At 61.9% G+C, this 24,845-nt stretch overlaps 2 protein-coding genes across 8 annotated transcripts in view; both read left to right on the top strand.

The window, feature by feature from the left end:
• GPAA1 (glycosylphosphatidylinositol anchor attachment 1) overlaps positions 1-12,425 on the top strand; it is a 32,561-nt gene extending 20,136 nt beyond the window's left edge. For 2 of the 7 annotated variants that reach the window (XR_016465395.1, XR_016465396.1), the window contains exons 9-15: positions 2,170-2,323; positions 4,176-4,271; positions 5,307-5,500; positions 8,343-8,510; positions 10,909-11,310; positions 11,896-11,981; positions 12,062-12,425. Coding sequence is in view for 5 of the 7 variants with exons in the window: in XM_090138248.1 (XP_089994374.1) it covers positions 2,170-2,323; positions 4,176-4,271; positions 5,307-5,500; positions 8,343-8,510; positions 10,836-11,079 (856 nt within the window). In the remaining 2 variants the exon portion in view is untranslated. Of the gene's footprint in view, positions 1-2,169; positions 2,324-4,175; positions 4,272-5,306; positions 5,501-7,390; positions 7,503-7,773; positions 7,893-7,925; positions 8,014-8,342; positions 8,511-10,835; positions 11,311-11,895; positions 11,982-12,061 lie in introns of those variants that run through there. The other 5 variants (XM_090138248.1, XM_090138249.1, XM_090138252.1 and 2 more) reach the window with 5 other exon arrangements.
• A 1,058-nt stretch (positions 12,426-13,483) lies between these two features.
• CYC1 (cytochrome c1) lies at positions 13,484-24,639 on the top strand. Its single transcript, XM_090138247.1, has 7 exons — positions 13,484-14,046; positions 14,141-14,334; positions 17,879-18,005; positions 20,649-20,806; positions 22,404-22,564; positions 24,043-24,143; positions 24,246-24,639. Exons 1-7 carry the CDS (start codon positions 13,948-13,950, stop codon positions 24,348-24,350), a joined length of 945 nt encoding a protein of 314 aa, XP_089994373.1. The 5' UTR covers positions 13,484-13,947; the 3' UTR covers positions 24,351-24,639.
• The last annotated feature ends 206 nt before the right edge of the window (positions 24,640-24,845 follow it).

Raw genomic sequence — 24,845 nt, 5'->3', positions numbered from 1 at the left:
ATAGAGCCCCAATAGAGTCTCAGATCCCCATAGAGCCCCATAGAGCCCCACACATCCCCATAGATCTCCATGGAGCCCCATAGAGCCCCATACATCCCCATAGATCCCCATACATCCCCATAGAGCCCCATAGAGCCCCATAGAGCCCCATAGATCCCCATACATCCCCATAGAGCCCCATAGAGCCCCACACATCCCCATAGATCCCCATAGAGCCCCATAGAGCCCCATAGCGCCCATGGATCCCATAGAAGCCCATAGGATGTTGGGGGCAGGGCCGTGGGGCTGCAGGGCTCCTCTATGGGGTCGGGGGTCCCGCTGGGTCCCATAGAGCCCCATACAGCCCCATAGAATCCCATAGAGCCCCAATAGAGCCCCATAGATCCCCATAGAGCCCCATAGAGCCCCATAGAATTCCATAGATCCCCATAGAGCCCCATAGATCCCATAGATCCCCATAGAAGCCCATAGGATGTTGTGGGTAGGGCTCCTCTATGGGGTCAGGGTCCCGTGGGTCCCATAGAGCCCCATAGAGCCCCATAGAATCCTGTAGAGCCCCATAGATCCCATAGAGCCCCATAGAGCCCCATAGAGCCCCATAGAGCCCCATAGAAGCCCATAGATCCCATAGTGCCCCATAGAGCCCCATAGAGCCCCATAGAATCCTGTAGAGCCCCATAGATCCCATAGAGCCCCATAGAGCCCCATAGAATCCCATAGAGCCCCATAGAACCCATAGATTCCATAGATCCCCATAGAAGCCCATAGAGCCCCATAGAGCCCCATAGAGCCCCATAGAGCCCCATACATCCCCATAGAGCCCCATAGAGCCCCATACATCCCCATAGAGCCCCATAGAGCCCCATAGAGCCCCATAGAGCCCCATACATCCCCATACATCCCCATAGATCCCCATAGAGCCCCATAGAACCCATAGATCCCATGGATCCCAATAGAATCCCATAGGATGTTGGGGGCAGGGCCGTGGGGCTGCAGGGCTCCTCCATGGGGTTGGGGTCCCGCGGGTCCCATAGAGCCCCATAGAGCCCCATAGAAGCCCATAGATCCCCATAGATCCCCATAGAAGCCCATAGATCCCCATAGAGCCCCATAGAAGCCCATAGATCCCCATAGATCCCCATAGAAGCCCATAGATCCCCATAGATCCCCATAGAAGCCCATAGATCCCCATAGAATCCCATAGAGCCCCATAGATCCCCATAGAAGCCCCATAGAATCCCATAGATCCCCATAGAGCCCCATAGAGCCCCATAGAAGCCCATAGATCCCATAGTGCCCCATAGAGCCCCATAGAGCCCCATAGAATCCTGTAGAGCCCCATAGATCCCATAGAGCCCCATAGAGCCCCATAGAATCCCATAGAGCCCCATAGAACCCATAGATTCCATAGATCCCCATAGAAGCCCATAGAGCCCCATAGAGCCCCATAGAGCCCCATAGAGCCCCATACATCCCCATAGAGCCCCATAGAGCCCCATACATCCCCATAGAGCCCCATAGAGCCCCATAGAGCCCCATAGAGCCCCATACATCCCCATACATCCCCATAGATCCCCATAGAGCCCCATAGAACCCATAGATCCCATGGATCCCAATAGAATCCCATAGGATGTTGGGGGCAGGGCCGTGGGGCTGCAGGGCTCCTCCATGGGGTCGGGGTCCCGCGGGTCCCATAGAGCCCCATAGAGCCCCATAGAAGCCCATAGATCCCCATAGATCCCCATAGAAGCCCATAGATCCCCATAGAGCCCCATAGAAGCCCATAGATCCCCATAGATCCCCATAGAAGCCCATAGATCCCCATAGATCCCCATAGAAGCCCATAGATCCCCATAGAATCCCATAGAGCCCCATAGATCCCCATAGAAGCCCCATAGAATCCCATAGATCCCCATAGAGCCCCATAGAGCCCCATAGAAGCCCATAGATCCCCATAGAAGCCCATAGAAGCCCATAGATCCCATAGAGCCCCATAGAGCCCCATAGAATCCCATAGAGCCCCACACATCCCCATAGATCCCCATGGAGCCCCATAGATCCCATAGATCCCCATAGAGCCCCATAGGATGTTGGGGGCAGGGCCGTGGGGCTGCAGGGCTCCTCCATGGGGTCGGGGTCCCGCGGGCCCCACGGCGCCGTGCCCCATAGGGTGCTGGAGGGGATGTTCCGGAAGCTGAACAACCTGCTGGAGCGGCTGCACCAGTCCTACTTCTTCTACCTGCTGCCCTCGCTGTCGCGCTTCGTGTCCATCGGGCTCTACAGCCCCCCCTTCGCGCTGCTGCTCGCCGTCCTGCTGCTCAGGGTGCGGGGGGGGGGGGGGGGGGGGGTGGGATGTGGGGTGGGGTGTGGGGTGTGGGATGGGGTGGGGTGTGGGGTGTGGGGGGGGGTGTGGGGTGTGGGGTATGGGATATGGGGTGTGGGGTGGGGTGTGGGATATGGGATATGGGGTGTGGGGTGGGGTATGGGGTGGGGTATGGGGTGGGATATGGGATATGGGGTGTGGGGTGGGATGTGGGGTGTGGGATATGGGGTGTGGGGTGGGGTGTGGGGTGTGGGGTGTGGTGTGGGGTGGGATATGGGGTGTGGGATGTGGGGTGTGGGGTGTGGGGTGTGGGATATGGGGTATGGGGTGGGGTATGGGATATGGGGTGTGGGGTGGGATGTGGGGTGTGGGGTGTGGGGTGTGGGGTGTGGGGTGGGATGTGGGGTGGGGTGTGGGGTGTGGGATGTGGGATATGGGGTGTGGGGTGTGGGGTGGGATATGGGGTGGGGTGGGATGTGGGGTGTGGGGTGAGATGTGGGGTATGGGGTGGGGTGTGGGGTGGGGTATGGGGTGGGATATGGGGTATGAGGTGTGGGGTGGGATGTGGGGTGTGGGGTGTGGGGTATGGGGTGGGATATAGGGTGGGATGTGGGGTGTGGGGTGGGATATGGGGTGTGGGATATGGGGTGGGATATGGGATGTGGGGTACAGGGTGGGATGTAGGGTGTGGGGTGGGATATGGGGTGTGGGGTGTGTGATATGGGGTGGGATATGGATATGGTGTGGGGTGTGGGGTATGGGCTGTATGGGATTTCTGGGTGCTGTATGGGATCAATGGGTGTTATATGGGATCTGTGGGATGTGTATGGGATCTGTGGTGCTGTATGGGATTTCTGGGATGTGTATGGGATCTGTGGTGCTGTATGGGATTTCTGGGTGCCATATGGGATCTGTGGGTGCTGTATGGGATTTCTGGGATCTGTATGGGATCTGTGGTGATGTATGGGATCTGTGGGATCTGTACGGGATCTGTGGGTGTTATATGGGATCTGTGGGTGTTATATGGGATCTGTGGGATCTGTATGGGATCTGTGGGTGTTATATGGGATCTGTGGGTGTTATATGGGATCTGTGGGATCTGTACGGGATCTGTGGGTGTTATATGGGATCAGTGGGTGTTATATGGGATCTGTGGGATCTGTACGGGATCTGTGGGTGTTATATGGGATCTGTGGGTGTTATATGGGATCTGTGGGATCTGTACGGGATCTGTGGGTGTTATATGGGATCTGTGGGTGTTATATGGGATCTGTGGGATCTGTACGGGATCTGTGGGTGTTATATGGGATCTGTGGGATCTGTACGGGATCAGTGGGTGTTATATGGGATCAGTGGGTGTTATATGGGATCTGTGGGATCTGTACAGGATCTGTGGGTGTTATATGGGATCTGTGGTGCTGTATGGGGTCTGTGGGATCTCTATGGGATCTGTGGGTGTTATATGGGATCTGTGGGTGTTATATGGGATCTGTGGGATCTGTACGGGATCTGTGGGTGTTATATGGGATCTGTGGGATCTGTATGGGATCTGTGGGTGTTATATGGGATCTGTGGGATCTGTACGGGATCAGTGGGTGTTATATGGGATCAGTGGGTGTTATATGGGATCTGTGGGATCTGTACGGGATCTGTGGGTGTTATATGGGATCTGTGGGTGTTATATGGGATCTGTGGGATCTGTACGGGATCTGTGGGTGTTATATGGGATCTGTGGGATCTGTATGGGATCTGTGGGTGTTATATGGGATCTGTGGGATCTGTACGGGATCTGTGGGTGTTATATGGGATCAGTGGGTGTTATATGGGATCTGTGGGATGTGTGTTGCTGCAGGCTCTGGACCTGTGGCTGCAGCTGCAGCAGGGCGACGCGGCGCTGGCGGAGCGGGCGGGGGATGGGAGCGGGGCCGCGCTGCGCGGCACGGCCGAGGTCAGCACCGCCCCATAGCGCCGCCCCACTGCTCTGCCCCATAGCACTGCCCCATAACACTGCTCCATAGCGCCGCCCCACAGCATTGCCCCACAGCGCTGGCCCATAGCGCTGCGCCACAGCTCTGTCCCCCATGACCCCATATCCCCCATTCCCATACGGGATCCCATAAACCACCCCCTCTCCCCCACCCCACATCCGGGTATTTCAGGAGCTGTCCGTGGTGCTGGAGCTGCTCCCTATTCCCATACGGGATCCCATATCCCCCATGACCCCATATCCCCCATTCCCATACGGGACCCCATATCCCCCCCCATGACCCCATATCCCCCATGACCCCATATCCCCGCCCCGACCCCATATCCCCCCCATGACCCCATATCCCCCATTCCCATACGGACCCCATATCCCCCCCCGACCCCACATCCGGGTATTCAGGAGCTGTCCGCGGTGCTGGCGCTGCTCCCTATTCCCATATAGGACCCCATATCCCTCCATAACCCCATATCCCCCATTCCCATACGGGACCCCATATCCTCCCCCGACCCCAAACCCCCTATGTCCCGTACGGACCCCATATCCCCCCCGCCGAGCCCCCCCGACCCCAAACCCCCTATGTCCCATACGGACCCCATAACCCCCCCGGCCGATCCCCCCGACCCCATATCCCCCCCCGACCCTAAACAAACTATGTCCCGTACGGACCCCATACCCCCCACCTGACCCCACATCCGGGTATTTCAGGAGCTGTCCGTGGTGCTGGATTGCTCCTTATTCCCATAAAGGACCCCACATGCCCCCCCGACCCCATATCCCCCACCCCGACCCCAACCGCCCTATGTCCCATACGGACCCCATATCCCCCCCGACCCCACATCCGGGTATTTCAGGAGCTGTCCGTGGTGCTGGATTGCTCCTTATTCCCATATAGGACCCCATATCCCCCCCCTGACCCCATATCCCCCCCCCCGACCCCAACCCCCTATGTCCCGTACGGCCCCCACCCCCCCATGACCCCACCCCCGGCTGTTCCAGGACCCCCCCGCGCTGCTGGCGCTGCTGCCGCCGCTGCTGGCGTCCCACGGCGCCGGGCTGGCGCTGCTGGCGCTGCCGGTGTGGGGGCACCGCGCGGCGGCGCTGCATTTCCCGGTGGCCGAGGCCGAGGCCGTGGTGCTCAGCAGCATCGCCATCTACGTGGCGGGAATGGCGCTGCCGCACAGCCGCCACCGGTACGGCGTGCGAGGGGCCGGGGGGGGGTTGTGGGGTGTGAGTGGGTTATGGGGTCGGTACGGGGTGTGTGGAGTTATGGGGTCTGTGTGGGGCTACAGGGTCTGTATGGGGTTATGGGGTCTGTGTGGGTTATGGGGTGTGTGCGGGTTATGGGGTGTGTGGGTTATGGGGTTATGGGGTGTGTGTGGGTTATGGGGTCTGTGTGGGTTGTGGGGTGTGTGGGTTATGGGGTTATGGGGTCTGTGTGGGTTGTGGGGTCTGTGTGGGGTTATGGGGTCATGAGTTATGGGGTCATGGGTTATGGGGTCTGTGTGGGTTATGAGGTCTGTGTGCGGTGTGTGTGGGGTTGTGGGTTATGGGGTGTGAGTGGGGTTATGGGGTCTGTGTAGGGTGTGTGTGGGGTTATGGGTTACGGGGTCTGTATGGGGTTATGGGGTCTGTGTGGATTATGGGGTCTGTGTGGGGTTATGGGGTCTGCATGGGGTTATGGGGTCTGTATGGGTTATGGGGTTATGGGGTCTGTATGGGGTGTGAACGGGGTTATGGGGTCTGTATGGGGTTGTGTGTTATGGGGTCTGTATGGGGTTATGGGGTCTGTATGGGTTATGGGGTGTGAATGGGGTGTGTGTGGGGCCTGTGTGGGGTTTTTGGGGTGTGAGTGGGGTTATGGGGTCTGTATGGGGTTATGGGGTCTGTATGGGGTGCGGTGGGGTTATGGGGTTATGAGATCTGTATGGGGTTTGGGGTCTGTATGGGGTGTGTGTGGGGTTATGGGGTCTGTATGGGATTATGGGGTCTGTATGGGATGTGTGGGGGGTTATGGGGTCTATATGGGTTATGGGTTGTGAATGGGGTTGTGGGGTGTGAATGGGGTTATGGGGTCTGTATGGGGTGTGTGTGGGGTTATGGGATTATGGGGTGTGAGTGGGGTTATGGGGTGTGAATGGGGTTATGGGGTGTGAATGGGGTTATGGGGTCTATATGGGGTCTGTGTGGGGTTATGGGGTTATGGGGTGGGTATGGGGTTATGGGGTCTGTGTGGGGTTATGGGGTCTGTATGGGGTGTGTGGGTGGTTATGGGGTGTGTGTGGGGTTATAGGGTGTGTGTGGGGTTATGGGGTTTTATGTGGTCTGTATGGGGTTATGGGGTCTGTATGGGGTTATGGGGTTACGGGGTTATGGGGTGTGTGGAGGGTTATGGGGTTGTGGGTTATGGGGTTATGAGGTCTGTATGGGGTGTGTATGGGGTTATGGAGTTATGGGGTATGGGGTTATGGGGTGTGGGGAGGTTATGGGGTGTCTATGGGGGGTGTATGGGGTTACGGGGTTATGGGGTGTGTATGGGGTTATGGGGTTATGGGGTGGGCATGGGGTTATGTGGTGTTGAGGAAATGAGGTACGGAGTGTGCGGTTGTGGGGTGTGAGGTTTTGGGGTTATGGGGTGTGGGGCTATGGCGTTATAGGGTGTGTATGAGGTGTGCGTGGGGTTATGGGGTGTGGGGTATAGGGTGGGTGTGGGTATGGGGTGGGGATGGGGTAATGGGGTTATGGTGGGGTTATGGGGGGAGGTTATGGGGTGGTGTGGGGTGGTTATGGGGAGATGTGGGGAGGTTATGGGGTGCCAGCTGAACCTGCAGGCCCTGCTGTTATGGGGCAGCTATGGGGCACTTATGGGCCCTTATGGGGCAGGTGGTTATGGGGTGGCTATGGGGCACTTATGGGGCTGCCCCACACTCTATAAGGCAGCGTCCAGAGGCTCGGAGCGTGGCTGGCAGGCGCTGCATCTGCTGGCGCTGCTGTTATGGGATGGCTGTGGGGATCTTATGGGGTGGCTATGGGGTGGCTATGGGGCAGCCATGGGGCACTTATGGGGCCACCCCACTCTATAGGGCAGCATCTGGAGGCTCGGAGCGCGGCTGGCGGGCGCTGAAGCTGCTGGCGCTGCTGTTATGGGATGGCTATAGGGCACTTATGGGGCCCTTATAGGGCCCTTATGGGGCAGGTGGTTATGGGGCAGCTATGGGGTGGCCATGGGGCTCTTATGGGGCAGTTATGGGGTGGCCATGGGGCGACCATGGGGCACTTATAGGGCACTTATGGGGCCGTCCCACTCTATAGGGCAGCATCTGGAGGCTCGGAGCGTGGCTGGTGGGTGCTGAAGCTGCTGGCACTGCTGTTATGGAGCAGCTATGGGGCACTTATGGGGCAGGTGGCTATGGGGCGGCTATGGGGTGGCCATGGGGCACTTATGGGGCCGCCCCACTCTCTACAGCACAGCGTCCGGAGGCTCAGAGCGTGGCTGGCGGGCGCTGAAGCTGCTGGCGCTGCTGTTATTGGGCAGCTATGGGGCACTTATGGGGCACTGATGGGGCAGGTGGCTATGGGGCGTCCATGGGGCACTTATGGGGCCGCCCCACTCTGTAGGGCAGCATCCGGAGGCTCGGAGCGCAGCTGGCGGGCGCTGAAGCTGCTGGCCCTGCTGTTATGGGATGGCTGAGGGGACCTTATGGGGCGGCCATGGGGCACTTATAGGGCACTTATGGGGCCGCCCCACTCTGTAGAGCGGCATCCAGAGGCTCGGAGCGCGGCTGGCAGACGCTGCATCTGCTGGCCCTGCTGTTATGGGATGGCAGTGGGGATCTTATGGGGTGGCTATGGGGCACTTATGGGGCCGCCCCACTCTGTAGGGCAGCATCTGGAGGCTCGGAGCGCGGCTGGCGGGTGCTGAAGCTGCTGGCGCTGCTGTTATTGGGCAGCTATGGGGCACTTATGGGGCACTGATGGGGCAGGTGGCTATGGGGCACTTATAGGGCACTTATGGGGCCGCCCCACTCTCTACAGCACAGCGTCCGGAGGCTCGGAGCGCGGCTGGCGGGCGCTGAAGCTGCTGGCGCTGCTGTACCTGGCGGCGCTGCTGGGCTGCACGGCGCTGCTGAACTTCTCGCTGGGTTTCATCATGGCCGCCACCATGGTGCCCGCCGCCGCCGCCGTCAGCCCCGCCGCGCCCAGGTAACGGGGCGGAGGTGGGGTGCGTGGGGTGCGTGGGGAACTATGGGGTGTATGGGGTGTGTGGGGTGGATGGGGAACTATGGGGTGGATGGGGTATATGGGATATATGGGGTGTATGGGGTCCTATGGGGTGTATGGGGTGCATGGGGTGGATGGGGAACTATGGGGTGCATGGGGTGTATGGGGTGTGTGGGGTGTATGGGGACGTGTGGGGTGCATGGGGTGTGTGGGGTCCTATGGGGTATATGGGGGGAGGTGGAGTGTATGGGGTGTATGGGGACATATGGGGTGTATGGGGTGTATGGGGACATATGGGGTGTATGGGGTGTATGGGGTCATATGGGGTGGATGGGGTCCTATGGGGTGCGTGGGGTGGATGGGGGGAGATGGGGTGTATGGGGTGTATGGGGAACTATGGGGTGGATGGGTACATATGGGGTGTATGGGGTCATATGGGGTGGATGGGGTCCTATGGGGTGTGTGGGGTGGATGGGGTGTATGGGGAAATATGGGGTGTATGGGGAACTATGGGGTGCATGGGGACATATGGGGTGTATGGGGGGAGGTGGGCTGTATGGGGTGTATGGGGAACTATGGGGTGGATGGGGTGGATGGGGTCATATGGGGTGGGTGGGGTCCTATGGGGTGCGTGGGGTGTATGGGGTGTATGGAGAACTATGGGGTGGATGGGGACATATGGGGTGTATGGGGTGTATGGGGAACTATGGGGTGTATGGGGGGAGGTGGGGTGTATGGGGCGTATGGGGAACTATGGGGTGTATGGGATATATGGGGTGTATGAAGTCATATGGGGTGCATGGGGTGTATGGGGACATATGGGGTGTATGGGGTGGATGGGGTGCATGGGGACATATGGGTGTATGGGGTGGATGGGGAACTATGGGGTGGATGGGGTGTATGGGGTCATATGGGGTCCTATGGGGTGTGTGGGGTGTATGGGGACATATGGGGATGTATGGGGTCCTATGGGGTGCATGGGGTGTATGGGGTGTATGGGGGCAGATGGGGTGTATGGGGACATATGGGGATGTATGGGGTGTGTGGGGTGTATGGGGTGTGTGGGGGAAGATGGGGTGTATGGGGTCATATGAGGTGTATGGGGGGAGATGGGGTGTTTGGGGTGTATGGGGTGTATGGGGGGAGGTGGGGTGTATGGGGACCTATGGGGTGTATGGGGATGCATGGGAATCTATGGGATGTATGGCGACATATGGGGATGTATGGGGATGCATGGGGGTATATGGGGACATATGGGGACATATGGGGATATATATGGGGTCCTATGGGGATGTATGGGGCTGTATGGGGACATATGGGGGTATATAGGGATGTATGGGGATGTATGGGGTCCCCTTGCACACCCACGTGCCCCTTGCACACACACATTTCCCTTGCATGCAATTTTCCATACTCACCCACATTCTCCTTGCACACACTTCTCCATACACACCCACGTGCCCCGTTGCACGCCCACGTGCCCTCTTGCACATCATCTCTCCCTTGCACACCGTCTCTCACATCAAGTGCTCCCTTGCACACCCACACTCCCCTTGCACACCATCTCCCCATTACACTCCCACAGGTCCGCCCTCGCACACCCACTTCTCCATACACACCCACGTTCCTTCTTGCACTCCATCTCCCCCTTGCACGCCCACGTGCCCCTTGCACACCATCTCCCCATTGCACTCCCACATGTCCCCCCTCGCGCACCCACTTCTCCATACACACCCACGTTCCCCCTTGCCCGCCATCTCCCCCTTGCACACCCACTTCTCCATACACACCCACTTCTCCATACACACCCACGTTCCCCCTCACCCACCATTTCCCCCTCGCACACCCACGTTCCCCCCTCGCACACCCACATCTCCATACGCACCCATGTGCCCCTTCCACACCATCTCCCCCTTGCACACCCACTTCTCCACACACACCCATGTTCCTCCTTGCACTCCATCTCCCCCTTGCACACCCACTCCTCCATACACACCCATGTTCCCCCTCACCCACCATCTTCCCCTTGCACACCCACTCCTCCACACACACCCACTTCTCTGTACACACCCACGTTCCCCCCTTGCACACCCACGTTCCCCCTCACCCGCCATCTCCCCCTTGCACACCCACGTTCCCCCCTTGCACACCCACGTTCCCCCTCACCCGCCATGTCCCCCTTGCACACCCACGTTCCCCCTCACCCGCCATCTCCCCCTTGCACACCCACTCCTGCACACACTCCCACGTTCCCCCCGGCCCTCGCCCCCCCAGCCGCCCTTGCACACACGCGCTGTCCCCCCGCAGGGCGGCGCGCGGCGCGCTGCTGGTGCTTTGCACGCCGGCGGTGACGCTGCTGCTGTGCATCTTCGTGCACCAGGAGCTGGAGGAGCGGCCGGCGGCTCCGGCCGAGGGCTGGCAGCTGTTCCTGCGGGCGCTGCAGGACGCCGTGCTGCAGCACCACCTGCACGGCGCCGCCGCCTTCCCCTGCGTGGCGCTGCTGGCCTATCCCTGCTGGCTGCTGCTCTGGAACGTGCTGTGCTGGGGCTGAGCGGGGGGGATGGACGGACGGACGGACGGATGGACGGGGGGACAGGGGGGTGGGTGTGGGGACATGGGGGTGGATGGGTGGGTGGACACAGGGACGTGGGAACGGATGGATGGATGGATGGATGGACATGGGGATGGGTGGATGGATGGATGGATAGACATGGTAATGGATGGATGGATGGATGGACATGGGGATGGGTGGATGGATGGATGGACGTGGGGATGGATGGACATGGGGACATGGAGGTGGATGAGTGGATGGATGGATGGATGGATGGATGGATGGATGGATGGACATGAGGTCATTGGGGACACGGGGATGGATGGATGGATGGACACAGGAGACAAGGATGGACGGATGGAGTTGGGAACATGGAGACGGACGGACGTGGGATGGATGGACGGCCGGACATGAGGACGGATGGACGTGGAGGTGCTGCAGCACCACCTGCACGGCGCCGCCGCCTTCCCCTGCGTGGCGCTGCTGGCCTATCCCTGCTGGCTGCTGCTCTGGAACGTGCTGTGCTGGGGCTGAGCGGGGGGGATGGACGGACGGACGGACGGATGGACGGGGGGACAGGGGGGTGGGTGTGGGGACATGGGGGTGGATGGGTGGGTGGACACAGGGACATGGGAACGGATGGATGGATGGATGGATGGATGGATGGACATGGGGACATGGGAATGGATGGATGGACAGACAGACGGACGTGGGGTGGACGGACAGGGGGACGTGGGGGTGGATGGGTGGGTGAGTGTGGGGATGGATGGACACGGGGACTTGAAGATGGATAGACATGGGGGTGGATGGATGGACGGACATGGGGACATGGGGATGGACGGATGGATGGATGGATGGACATGGTAATGGATAGATGGATGGATGGACATGGGGACATGGAGGTGGATGAGTGGATGGATGGACATGGGGATGGGTGGATGGATGGATGGACATGGGGATGGATGGACATGGGGACATGGAGGTGGATGAGTGGATGGATGGATGGATGGATGGATGGATGGATGGATGGATGGATGGATGGACATGAGGTCATTGGGGACACAGGGATGGATGGATGGATGGACACAGGAGACAAGGATGGACGGATGGAGTTGGGAACATGGAGACGGACGGACGTGGGATGGATGGACGGCCGGACATGAGGACGGATGGACGTGGAGGTGCTGCAGCACCACCTGCACGGCGCCGCCGCCTTCCCCTGCGTGGCGCTGCTGGCCTATCCCTGCTGGCTGCTGCTCTGGAACGTGCTGTGCTGGGGCTGAGCGGGGGGGATGGACGGACGGATGGATGGACGGGGGGTGGACGGACGTGGGGGGGTGAGGGTGGACGGGTGGGAGTGGGGATGGATGGACACGGGGACTTGAAGATGGATGGGTGGGCGGGTGGGTGGATGAATGGATGGATGGATGGATGGACATGGGGACATGGGGATGGATGGATGGATGGATGGACGGACGGACAGATGGATGGATGGGGGGACGGGTGGGTGGGTGTGGAGATGGATGGACATGGGGACTTGAAGATGGATAGACATGGAGAGGGATGGATGGGTGGGTGGGTGGATGGATGGATGGATGGACGGACATGGGGACATGGGGATGGATGGATGGATGGATGGACGGACGGACGGATGGGGAGACGGGGTGGATGGATGTGGGGACATGGGGGTGGATGTGGGGACGTGGGGATGGATGGGTGGATGGACACAGGGACATGGGAACGGATGGATGGATGGATGGGGATGGATGGATGGATGGGGATGGATGGATGGATGGATGGACGGACATGGGGATGGATGGACGTGGGGACATGGGGATGGATGGATGGACGGACGGATGGATGGACGTGGGGACATGGAGATGGATGGATGGATGGACGGACACAGGGACATGGGGATGGATGAATGAATGGATGGATGGACATGGGGACATGGGGATGGATGGATGGATGGACGGACGGATGGACGTGGGGACATGGAGGTGGATGAGTGGGTGGGTGGATGGATGGGTGGACATGGGGATGGATGGATGGATGGACAGACATAGGGACAGATGACCGGGAGAAGGACAGACAGACGGTGTTCGGGTTTCGGGGCGGCCGCTCCCGGCGCTGTTTTCCCCGCGCGGTTCCGGCTGTACATAAACATGAAGAGCTTCGCTTCGGTCCCGCGACTCGCGCTCCATTCATTGACGCGGCCGCGCCGGGAGCCGAAAACCGCCGCGTCCTCCGCGCCACTGACGTCATCACGGCGCGCCGCGCGCAGCCCCGCCCATCGCCGACATCATCGCGGCGCGCCGTCAGCGCTGCATTCCCGCTGATTCCTGACGTCATCACAATGCGCGGGGATCCGGGGGGGTGGGCGCCCGCCGTTTTCGTGACGTCATCAGAACGCGGCGGGCGCAGAGCCCCCCCGAACGGCCATCCTTGACTTCATGGTAGCGCCGTTCTCTTCCCGTCCCGTCCCTGACGTCATCACAGCGCGCCAGGCGCAGGGAATCATAGACGCATAGAATCTAACAGCAGAGTTCCGCGGTTTCGGCCGCTCCAGGCGTCCCCGCACCGCCGCCGGTCGGTCTGTCGGTCGGTCGGTCCCCTCCCACGCCGTGACGCCATCCGGGCACCCAACGCCGACCTCACAGAGCCCGCTTCCTCGTGACGTCATCACAAGGCGCCGCACGCGAAGCAGGCCGCCCGCCGCCCCGCCCCCTGACGTCATCACGGCGCGCCGCGCTCCGAACACAGCGACCGCCTCCGATTTGACGTCATCACCCCGCGCCGTCGCGTCCCTCTAACGTCACTTCCGGGGGCGGAGCCCGGCGGCGTCCCCGCGACCTCAGCGCTGCGGCGATGGCGGCGGCGGTGGGAGCGGCGGCGGGGCGGCGTTTCCCTCTGCGACCCAGCGGGCGCTTCCTGCTGAGCCCGAGGCCTCGGCCGGCGCCGCAGGGGGTGAGAGCGGGGCCGGAACCGGGATCGGAACCGGCAGGGGGGGTGGCGGCCCGGTGCCCTCATTGACCCCCCCTCCGTTCTTTTAACCCCGCAGGCCCGACCGGCGTCGTTCTCCGCGCAGCCCCGGAGCCGCCTGAGGCTGCTGGCAGCGCTGGGGGCGCTGACGGCGGGAGGGGCGGCCGCGGCCGTAGCGCTGAGAGCGGCGGTGGACGCGGGGGAGCTGGAGCTGCACCCCCCCGCCTTCCCGTGGAGCCACGGGGGGCCGCTGGCGGCGTTGGACCACGACAGGTGCGGGGTCGGAGGGGGGGGGTGGGGGAACTGAGGGACCCCCCCCCTCGTGCGGTGGTCGTGGGGTCCCTCCGTGCTCCTCCCCCCCCGGCTCTCCATCCGTTTCCCCCACTTCTCCCTCAACGTGGCTCCCTTTTCCTCCTCCCCCCCTCGCCCTCACCCCTGTCTTCCTCCCTTCACCAACCCCCTCCCCCCCCCCCAGGTCTCCAACCTCCCCCCCCATAACCCCCGCCCCCGTGTTTTCCCCCTCCCCCCCGTGTCTTCCTTCCTTCACCCCCCCATCACTTTTGCCCCCCTTGTCTCCATCCTTCCCCCATACCCCCCCCCATGTCTCCCTCCCCCCCGTGTTTTCCTTCCTTCCCCTCCCCCCCCCCGTTCTACCTTTCCCCCCCTCCATCCTCACCTCCCCCTGTGTCTCCATCCTCCCCCCCATAACCCCCCCCATGTCTCCCTCCTTCGCCCCCCAACGCCTCCCCCAACACCCCCCCCCACCTGGGTCTCCTCCCTTCCCCCCCACCATCAACCCCCCCCATGTCTCCCTCTTTCTTGTCCTGCCCCTGACCCCCCCCCCCCCATGTCTTCCTTCCTTCCCCCCTCCAACACCCCCCGTGTCTCCATCCTTCCCCCCATGCCCCCCCTTCCTGTGTCTCCCTCCTCCCCCTTCTCAACCCCCTCCCTTGTCAGTCTTTCTTCACCCCCCAACACCCCCCCACCTGGGTCTCCACTCTTCCCTCCCCCCCCATCCCCACCTCCCCCAGGTCTCCATCCTCCCCCACCATGCGCCCCCCCCCCCCCCGTATCCCTTCTCCACCTCCCCCAACACCTCCCCCCCCAACCTGGGTCTCCACCCTTCCCCTCCCCCCCCCTCCCCCCCATCAGCCCCCCCCATGTCTCCCTCTTTCTTCTCCTGTCCCTGACCCCCCCCATGTCTTCTTTCCTTCTCCCCTCCAACACCCCCCCCCCCGTGTCTCCATCCTTCCCCCCATACCCCCCCCTTCCTGTGTCTTCCTCCTCCCTCTCCTCAACCTCTCCCTTGTCTTCCTTCTTTCACTCTCCAACACTCCCCCCCCTCCTGGGTCTCCGCTCTTCCCCCCCCCATCCACACCTCCCCCAGGTCTCCATCCTTCCCCCCCATCCTCCCCCCTCCCCATGTCTCCCTTTTCCTCCCCCCATCTCGTGTCTCCCCACCACCTCCCCGTGTCTTCCTTCCCCTCCCCCCTTCCCCCACTTCTCCATCCACCCCCCCAATATTTCTCCCCCCACGTATCTCCTTATCTCCCCTTTGCCCCCCAACCCCCCCAAATCTCCTTTTCTCCCCCCCCCATTTCCCTTTCCATCCTTTTGTCTCTTTCCCCGTCCTTGCATCGAGTCCAACCACAGCCCAACCCCACTGCACTAACTGTGGGGTCTTGTGGGGTTCTGTGGGGTTGTATGGGGTCCTTTGGGGACATATGGGGTTGTATGGGGTCCTTTGGGGACATATGGGGTTGTATGGGGTCCTGTGTGGTTCTATGGGATTGTGTAGAATCCCGGAGCCGTAGAATTGCTCGGGTTGGAGCAGAGCTCAAAGAGCATCGAGTCCAACCAGAACCCAGCCAAACTGCCCTGATTGTGGGGTTCTATGGGGTTCTATGTGGGCATATGGGGTTTTATGTGGACACATGGGGTTCTATGGGGTCCTTTGGGGATATATAGGGTTTTGTGGGGTTCTGCGTGGTTCTATGGGGTTGTGTAGAATCCCAGAACCATAGAATTGCTTGGGTTGGAGCAGAGCTCAAAGACTAACCACAACCCAACCATACTGCCCTCACTGTGGGGTCCTATGGGGTTCTATGTGGACATATGGGGTTCTGTATGGACACATGGGGTTTTATGGGGTCCTCTGGGGACATATGGGGTTTTATGGGGTTGTGTAGAATCCCAAAGCCGTAGAATTACTCAGATTGGAACAGAGCTCAAAGAGCATTGAGTCCAACCACAGCCCACCCATACTGCCCTACATCTAACTATGGGGTCCTGTGGGGTTCTATGGGGTCCTGTGTGGACACATGGGGTTCTATGGAATCCTTTGGGGATATATACGGTTTTATGGGGTCCTGTGGGGCTCTATGGGGTTCTATGCAATCCCAAAGCTGTAGAATTGCTCAGGTTGGAGCAGAGCTCAAAGAGCATCGAGCCCAAGCACAGCCCAACCGTACTGCCCTCATTGTGGGGTCCTATGGGGTTCTATGGGATTATTTGCCATTCTATGTGGATGTATGGGATTCTTTGGGGATATATGGGGCTTTATGGGGTCCTGTGGGGTTCTACGGGGTTGTGTCGAATCCCAAAGTTGTAGAATTGCTCGGGTTGGAGCAGAGCTCAAAGAGCATCGAGTCCAACCAGAACCCAACCGTACTGCCCTCATTGTGAGGCCGTATGGGGTTGTATATGGGCATATGGGGTTTTATGTGGACACATGGGGTTCTATGGGGTCCTTTGGGGATATATAGGGTTTTATGGGATCCTGTGTGGTTCTATGGGGTTGCGTAGAATCCCAAAGTTGTAGAATTGCTTGGGTTGGAGCAGAGCTCAAAGAGCATCAAGTCCAAGCACAGCCCAACCGTACTGCCCTCGTTGTGGGGCCCTATGGGGTCCTATGGGATTATTTGGCATTCTGTGTGGATGTATGGGATTCTTTGGGGGTATATGGGGTTTTATGGGGTTTTGTGGAGTTCTGCAGGGTTGTGTAGAATCCCAAAGTTGTAGAATTGCTCGGGTTGGAGCAGAGCTCAAAGAGCATCGAGTCCAACCCCCCCTCGTACCCCAGCTCTCACCATAGGGCGCTGTAGGTTCTGTAGGGTCCTGCCTTAGGGGTTGTATGGGGTTCTATGGGATTCTGTCTGGTTCTGTGGGATTATATGGGATTTTATGGGGATACATGGGATATATTTGCTTTTTCCCGTCACATTTCCCTTCCTCTCCATGCCCCCCCCAGCATCGATTTCTGCTCCCCCATTGTGTCCCCCCCCCAATATTCCGCTTTCTCCATCCCCACCCCCTGCGTTTTGTCTGCCTCACAATTGTGACCCCCTTGCAGCCCCCCCCATATTTCCCCCTTTCTCCATTCCCACCCACACTTTTTTTTCTCTCTCCTCCATCGTCTGTCTTTGCCCCCTTCCCCCCCTCCCATATTCCCATACCCCCCATTCTGCCCTATATCCCCCCTCCCCAAATTTCCCCTTTCTCCCCCCACTCACCCTATAATTCCTGCTCTATTTTTTTCTCCCCCCCCCATATTTCCTGCTTTTTTCATCCCCATCCACTTTCTTTTCTCTCTCCCCCATCGTGTGTCTTCCCCTCTTCCCCCTCCCCCAATACTCCTCTTCCCCCCCCCCCATATTCCCCTTTCCCCCCCCCCCAGTACCCCCCATTCTGCCCAATACCCCCCTTCCCCCCTTCCTGCTCCATACCCCCCATTCTGCCCAATATCCCCCTCCCCCAATTCCCCGTTTCTCCCCCCCCTCACCCAATAATTCCCGCTCTATTTCCCCCCCCCCCGCAGCGTCCGCCGAGGCTTCCAGGTGTACAAGCAGGTTTGCTCCGCGTGCCACAGCATGGATTACGTCGCCTTCCGGAACCTCATTGGCGTCACCCACACGGAGGCCGAGGCCAAAGCCCTGGCGGAGGAGGTGGGGAACGTGGCCCCCCCAGGACCCCCAACCCCCCCAACCCAGCCCTGACACCTCCAAACCTGCCCCCACCCCCCAGTCCTGACACCCCCAAATCCTCCCCCCCGATGCCCTGAGGCCTCCAAACTGGTTCCTCCCCTCCCCCCCCAAGATCTGAGACCCCCAAATCCCCCCCCAAATGCCCTGAGACCTCCAAACCCCCCCCCCCCTCCCCTGGACCCCCCATGCAATCCTGAGACCCCCAAATCCCCCTCTCAATGCCCTCAGGGCTCCAAACTGTCCCCCCCCCCCCCAGTCCCCCTCCCACACAGTCCTGTGACCCCCAAATCCCCCCCCCAAATGCACTGAGGCCTCCAAACTGCCCCCAACCCAGTCCTGAGACCTCCAACCCCCCCCCCCCCAACACACAGTCCTGAGACTCCCAAATCCCCCCCCAATGCCCTGAAGCCTCCAAACTGCCCCCCCCCCAGCCCTGAGACTTCCAACCCCCCACCCCTGAATGCCCTGAGACCTCCAAACCCCCCCCCACGCAATCCTGGGACCCCCAAATCCCTCCCAATGCCCTGAGGCCTCCACACTGCCCCCCCCATGCAATTCTGAGACCCCCAAACGCCCCCCCCAATGCCCTGAGACCCCCCAAATCCCCCCCCCAATGTCCTGACACCTCCAAACCTGCCCCCCCCACACACATACAGTCCTGAGACCCCCAAATCCACCCCCCCCAATGCCCTGAGGCCTCCATACTACCCCCCCCCATGCAATTCTGAGACCCCCAAATGCCCCCCACCAATGCCCTGAGGCCTCCAAACTGCCCCCCCCCAACCCTGAAACCTCCCAACCCCCCCCACACATGCAGTCCTGAGACCCCCAAATCCCCCCCCCAAAGCCCTGAGGCCTCCAAACTGCCCCCACCACCCCCAACCCAGCTCTGAGACCTCCAACCCCCCCCAGCACGCAGTCCTGAGACCCCCAAATCCCCTCCACCAATGCCCTGAGGCCTCCAAACTGCCCCCCCCCCCACCTACATGCAGTCCTGAGACCCCCAATCCCCCCCCCAAATGCGCTGAGGCCCCCAAACTGCTCCCCCCCCCCATGCAATCCTGAGACCCCCAATCCCCCCCCCAATGCCCTGAGGCCTCCAAACTGCCCCCAACCCAGCCCTGAGACCTCCAACCCCCCCCAACACACAGTCCTGAGACCCCCAAATCCCCCCCCCAACGCCCTGAGGCCTCCAAACTGCCCCCCCCCCCTCCCCCCAGCCCTGAGACTTCCAACCCTCCCCCCAATGTCCTGAGGCTTCCAAACCCCCCCCCCGTAGCCCCCACGCAATCCTGAGACCCCCCAATCCCTCCCCCAATGCCTTGAGGCCTCCAAACTGCCCTCCCCCCACCTACATGCAGTCCTGAGACCCCCAAATCCCCCCCCCAAAGCCCTGAGGCCTCCAAACTGCCCCCACCCCCCCCCCCAGCACGCAGTCCTGAGACCCCCAAATCCCCCCCCCAATGCCCTGAGGCCTCCAAATTGCCTCCCCCCCCCCAACTCTGAAACCTCCAAACCCCAACCCCCCCCACACATGCAGTCCTGGGACCCCCAAATCCCCCCTTCAGCCCTTAGACCTCCAAACCCCCCCCCACGCAATCCTAAGACCCCCAAATCCCCCCCCAATTCCCTGAGGCCTCCAAACTGCCCCAGCCCCCCTACTTTACCCTTTCCCCCCTCCCACCCCACCTCTAAGCCCCCCCAGCCCCCTATTTACCCCGTAGACCCCCCCCAGCCCCTCACTTACCCCTTCACCCCCTCACCCCACCTGTAACCCCCCAGCCCCCCATTTACTCCTGCCACCCCACCCCAGCTGTAAGCCCCCCTCTCAGCCCCCCCAGCCCCCAAGCCCTTTTCTCAGCCCCCCCAGCCCCCCATTTACCCCTTTTGCCCACCTCTCTGCTCCCCGCAGCCCCATTTACCCCTTCCCCCCACCTCCCACCCCACCTGTAACCCCCCCCATTTACCCCTTTCCACCCCCATCCCACCTGTAACTCCCTCCTCACCCCTCTCAGCCCCCCAGGCCCCCATTTACCCCTTCCCCCACCTCCCACCCGACCTATAATCCCCTACTCACCCCCTCTCAGCCCCCCCAGCCCCCCATTTACCCCTTTCCCCAGCTGTATCTGCCTCCTCACCCCTCTCAGCCCCACCCCAGCCCCCCATTTTCCCCTTCCCCCACCTCCCACCCCACCTGTATCCCCCTCCTCACCCCTCTCAGCCCCCCCCAGCCCCTCATTTACCCCTTCCCCCACCTCCCAGCCCCCCATTTACCCCTTTCTGCCCCCATCCCACCTGTAAGCCCCCTCCTCACCGTCCCCAGCCCCTCTCAGCCCCACCCAGGCCCCCATTTACCCCTTTCCCCACCTGTATCCCCCTCCTCACCCCTCTCAGTCCCCTCCAATCCCCCATTGACCCCTTCCCCCACCTCCCACCCCACCTGTGACCCCCTCCTCACCCCCCCTGCCCCTCTCAGCCCCCATTTACCCCCCATTTACCCCTTCCCCCATCTCCCACCCCACCTGTATCCCCCTCCTCACCCCCCCCAGCCCCCCATTTAGCCCTTCTCCCACCCCACCTGTAACCCCCCCGCTTCCCCTGCAGGTGGAGGTTCAGGACGGCCCAGATGAGAACGGGGAGATGTTCCTGCGGCCCGGGAAGATCTCGGATTATTTCCCCAAGCCCTACCCCAACCCCGAGGCCGCGCGGGCGGCCAACAACGGCGCGCTGCCCCCCGACCTCAGCTACATCGTCAATGCCAGGTGGGGGGCGGGGGGGCTGACGCTGGGGGGCGAAGGGGGCTGAAGCTGGGGGGGTGGGGAGGCAGAGAGGGCTGAAGCTGGGGGGGTGGGGGGGGAAGGGCTGAAGCTGGGGGCTGAAGTTGGGGGGTTGGGGGGGACAGGGCTGAAGCTGAGGTGGTTGGAGGGGGAAGGGCTGAAACTGGAGGGGTCTGGGGGGGGAGAGGGCTGGAGCTGGGGGGGAAGGGCTCGGGGCTGAAGTAGGGGGGGCTGGGGGGGGAGAGGGCTGGAGCTGGAGGAGTTTGAGGGGGAAGAGTTGAAGCTGGGGGGGGCTGGGTATGGGGGGGAAGGGTTGAAGCTGGGGGGGATGGGGGGGGAGAGGGCTGAAACTGGGAGGGGGGTTGGGGGGGGAAGGGCTGGAGCTGGGATGGGGGGCCGGGGGCTGAAGCTGGGGGGGGCGGGGAGGCAGGGCTGAAACTGGGAGGGGGGGGGGTTGGGGTAGGGGTGGGAGGGGAAGGCGGGGGAAGGGCTGGAGCTGGGGGGCAGAAGGGGTGGGGTGGGGGGAAGGACTGAAGCTGGGGCCCTCATGTCCCCCTCCCCACTTTCATGGGACTCCAGACCCCCCTCACCCATATAGGACCCCAGCCCCCCCCACATCCCTTCCTCCCCACATCCCCCTCCCCCCTCCATGGAACCCCAGATCCCCCCACATCCCCTTCCCCATCCCTGTCAGACTCCAACCCCCCCCACCCCCCTTCCCCACTACCCTTCCCCACCCCTGTAGGATTCTAGAGCCCCCCCATGTATCCTTCCCCACCTCTGTGGGGCCTCAGAGCCCCCCCACATCCCCTTCACAACCTCCATGGGACTCCCGACCCCCCCCCCATATCCTTCCCCTCCCCTATAGGACCCCAGACCCCCCGGTGTCTGCTTCCCCACCCCTATGAGGTTCCAGACCCCCCCCGTGCCCTTCCCCACCTCTGTGGAAATGCACCCCCCCCCCCCCCATATCCTTCCCCTCCCCTATAGGACCCTGAAACCCCCCCACGTCCCCCTCCCCACCTCCATGGGACCCCAGACCCCCCCACATCCCTTTCCCCACCCCTATGGGACTCCAGGTCCCCCCCCATGTGTCCTTCCCCACCCCTATGGGACCCCAAAGCCTCCCCAGATCCGCCTCCCCAGATCCCCCTCCCCACTTCCATGGGACCCCAGAGTCCCCCCCACATCCTTCCCCACCCCTATAGGACCCCAGACAGCCCACATCCCTTTCCCCCCCCTCCCCATAGGACTCCAGGTCCCCCCACATCCTTCCCCACCCCTATAGGACCCCAGACCCCCCCCCATTCCTTTCCCCACCCCTATGGGACTCCAGGTCCCCCCCCACATCCCCCTCCCCACCTCCATGGGACCCCAGACCCCCCCTCATATCCTTCCCCATGCCTATAGGATTCTAGAGCCCCCCCATGTGCTTTTCTCCACCTCTATGAGACCCCAGAGTCCCTCCCTCATCCCCCTCCCCACCTCCCTGGGACCCCAGACGCCCCCTCCCCCCTTCCCCACCCCTGCAGCCCCTCGAGCAGCGACTCTGACCCCCCCCCCCTCCCACCCCCAATTTCAGACACGGGGGGGAGGATTACGTCTTCTCTCTGCTGACGGGATACTGTGACCCCCCCGCGGGCGTCGTGGTGCGGGAGGGGCTGCACTACAACCCCTACTTCCCAGGGCAGGCCATAGGAATGGCCCCCCCCATCTACAACGAGATCCTGGAGTTTGACGATGGTAGGGGGGGGGGGGGGGGGCGGGATAAGGGGGAAAGGGGGGGGGAAGGAAAGAGTGGGGGGGGATGAAGAGGAGTTAAGGGGGGAAGTAGCAGGGATAAGGGGGGGGAAGTGGGGGGTTGGAAGCAGGGATGGGGGGAAGAGAAGCTGGGGGGGTGAGAAGCCGTGAGCAGCTGGGAGCGGGGGGGGGTTGGGAGGAGAAGCTGGGGGGGGGGGAAGGAGGAAGCTGGGAGGGAGGAACAGGGAGCTGTGGGGGGGGGAACAGGGAGATGGGGGGAGGGGGGGAAGAGGAAGCTGGGAGGGGGGGAAGGAAGAAGCTGTGAGGGAGAACAGGAAGCTGGGGGGGGAAGGAGGAAGCTGGGGGGGGAAGGAGGTGGGGATGAGATGGGGAGGAGAAGATGGGAGCTGTGGGGGAAGGAGGAAGTGGGGGGGTGGAGAAGCTGGGAGGAGGGGAAGGTGGGAGTGAGGGATTGAAACGGAATGGGGGGGCAGAAGCTGGGAGTGGGGGGGAGTTGAATTTTGGGGGGAGGGAAGCAGGGGGGAGAAGGTGGAAGTTGGGGGGCGAGCAGGGGGTGGAGGGGGAAGTGGGAGGGAGGAAGTGGGGTGGGGGGGGAAGCAGGGATTTGGGGGGGTTGAATTGGGGGGAAGGAGGAAGTGGGGGGGGAAGCAGGGAGTTGGGGTTGAATTGGGGGGAGCAGGAAGTGGGGGGGTTGAATGAGGGGGAAGCAGGGATTGGGGGTAGGGGGAGAAGATGGGAGGGGGTGGGAATGGGGGAGGAAGCAGGAGTAGGGGGGAAGGATGAAATGGGGGGGGGAAGCTGGGATTTGGGGAGGGAAGCAAGGAGTGGGGGGGGTTGAATGGGGGGGAAGGAGGAAGTGGGGTGGGGAGAAAGCTGGGAATGGGGGGGTTGAGTTGGGGGGGAAGCAGGAAGTGGAGGGTGGGAACAGGAAGTGGGGAGAAGATGGGGGGTGCTGGGGGGGAAGGAGGACGTGGGGGGGAAATAGGGGGGAGAAGTGGGGGTGGATACTGGGGAGGGAAGGAGGAAGTGGGTTGGAAATGGGGAGTTGAGGAGGAGAAGTGCGGAGGAAATGGGGAGTTGGGGGCGAAAAGTTGGAGGGATACTGGGGGGGGAGTAGGGAGGTGGGGGGGGATACTGGGGGGGAATGGGGAGGTGGGGGGGGGGAATGGGGAGGGGAGAATGGGGAGTGGGGGGAGGGAGAATGGGGGGGGGAGAATGGGGAGTTGGGGGGGGAAAGCAGGGAGGGGGGATAAACAGAAGGGTGGGAGGGGGGGCGGTGGGAGTGAGGGTGCCCCCCCCGTCACTGTAAGGGGGGGTTTGAGGGGGGGGGGGTCAACCCCTCTCACGGATCCCCACACCATCACTACGAGGGGGTGCCTGGCGGGGGGTGGAGAAGAGTTAAGGGGGGGTTTCAGGAGGTGCTCAGCTCTTCCTCTTTGCCCCCCCCTCCCCCCCCCCAGGGACCCCCGCCACCATGTCTCAGATCGCCAAGGACGTTTGCACCTTCCTGCGCTGGGCCGCGGAGCCGGAGCACGACCAGCGCAAACGCATGGGGCTGAAGGTGAGTTTGGGGGGGGGGGGAACACAATGACAAGGGGTTGACCCCCCCTTCTCCTTCCCCGTGGGGTCGACACCCCTAATTTTCACCCCCCCCCCCCCATAGATGCTGATGATCTCGGCACTCATCACGCCGCTCATCTATTACATGAAGCGCCACAAGTGGTCGGTGCTGAAGAGCAGGAAAATGGCCTATCGACCCCCCAAGTAAACTGGGGGGGAGGGAAGGGGGGGTGGGAGAAAACTACCCCCCCCCCCCACCTCTCGGCCCCCCCCTCTCATGGTGTGGCAGCACCTCGGGCCACGTGGAGCTGCGGTGGGGGGGGGGAGGAAGGGGGAGTTGGGGGCTGGGGGGGGAAGGGTCCCCTATGGCCACCCTGTGGAGGTGGAGGCAGCTCTGTTCTTATTTAATGCCCCCCCCCTTCCCCCCCACCCAAGTTGATGAGGATGGAGGGGGGGGGGGCGACAGCGTGGAAATAAAATGTCCTTCTGGTGGGAAATGGTGCTTTTTGGGGGGGGGGATGCGATGCTGGGCCTGGGTTGGGGAATGGGAGGGGTGGGATGAGACCCCCAGCCCTCTGGCCCCAGTGGGGCACCATTGACCCCCCCATGGTTGGATAAGGGGGGGGGGTTGGAAGGGATCCCCCCAGCTTCAACGTGGGGGGGGGCACCCCCCCATACCCCCTCAATGGACAAAAGTAGGGCA

This window comes from Phasianus colchicus, chromosome 3 (genome assembly GCF_987193195.1).
Source record: "Phasianus colchicus chromosome 3, bPhaCol1.hap1.1, whole genome shotgun sequence".
Classification (NCBI taxonomy): Eukaryota; Metazoa; Chordata; class Aves; order Galliformes; family Phasianidae; genus Phasianus; species Phasianus colchicus.
Note: the sequence above shows the minus strand (reverse complement) of the source record. Positions and strands in the feature narration are given on the sequence as shown.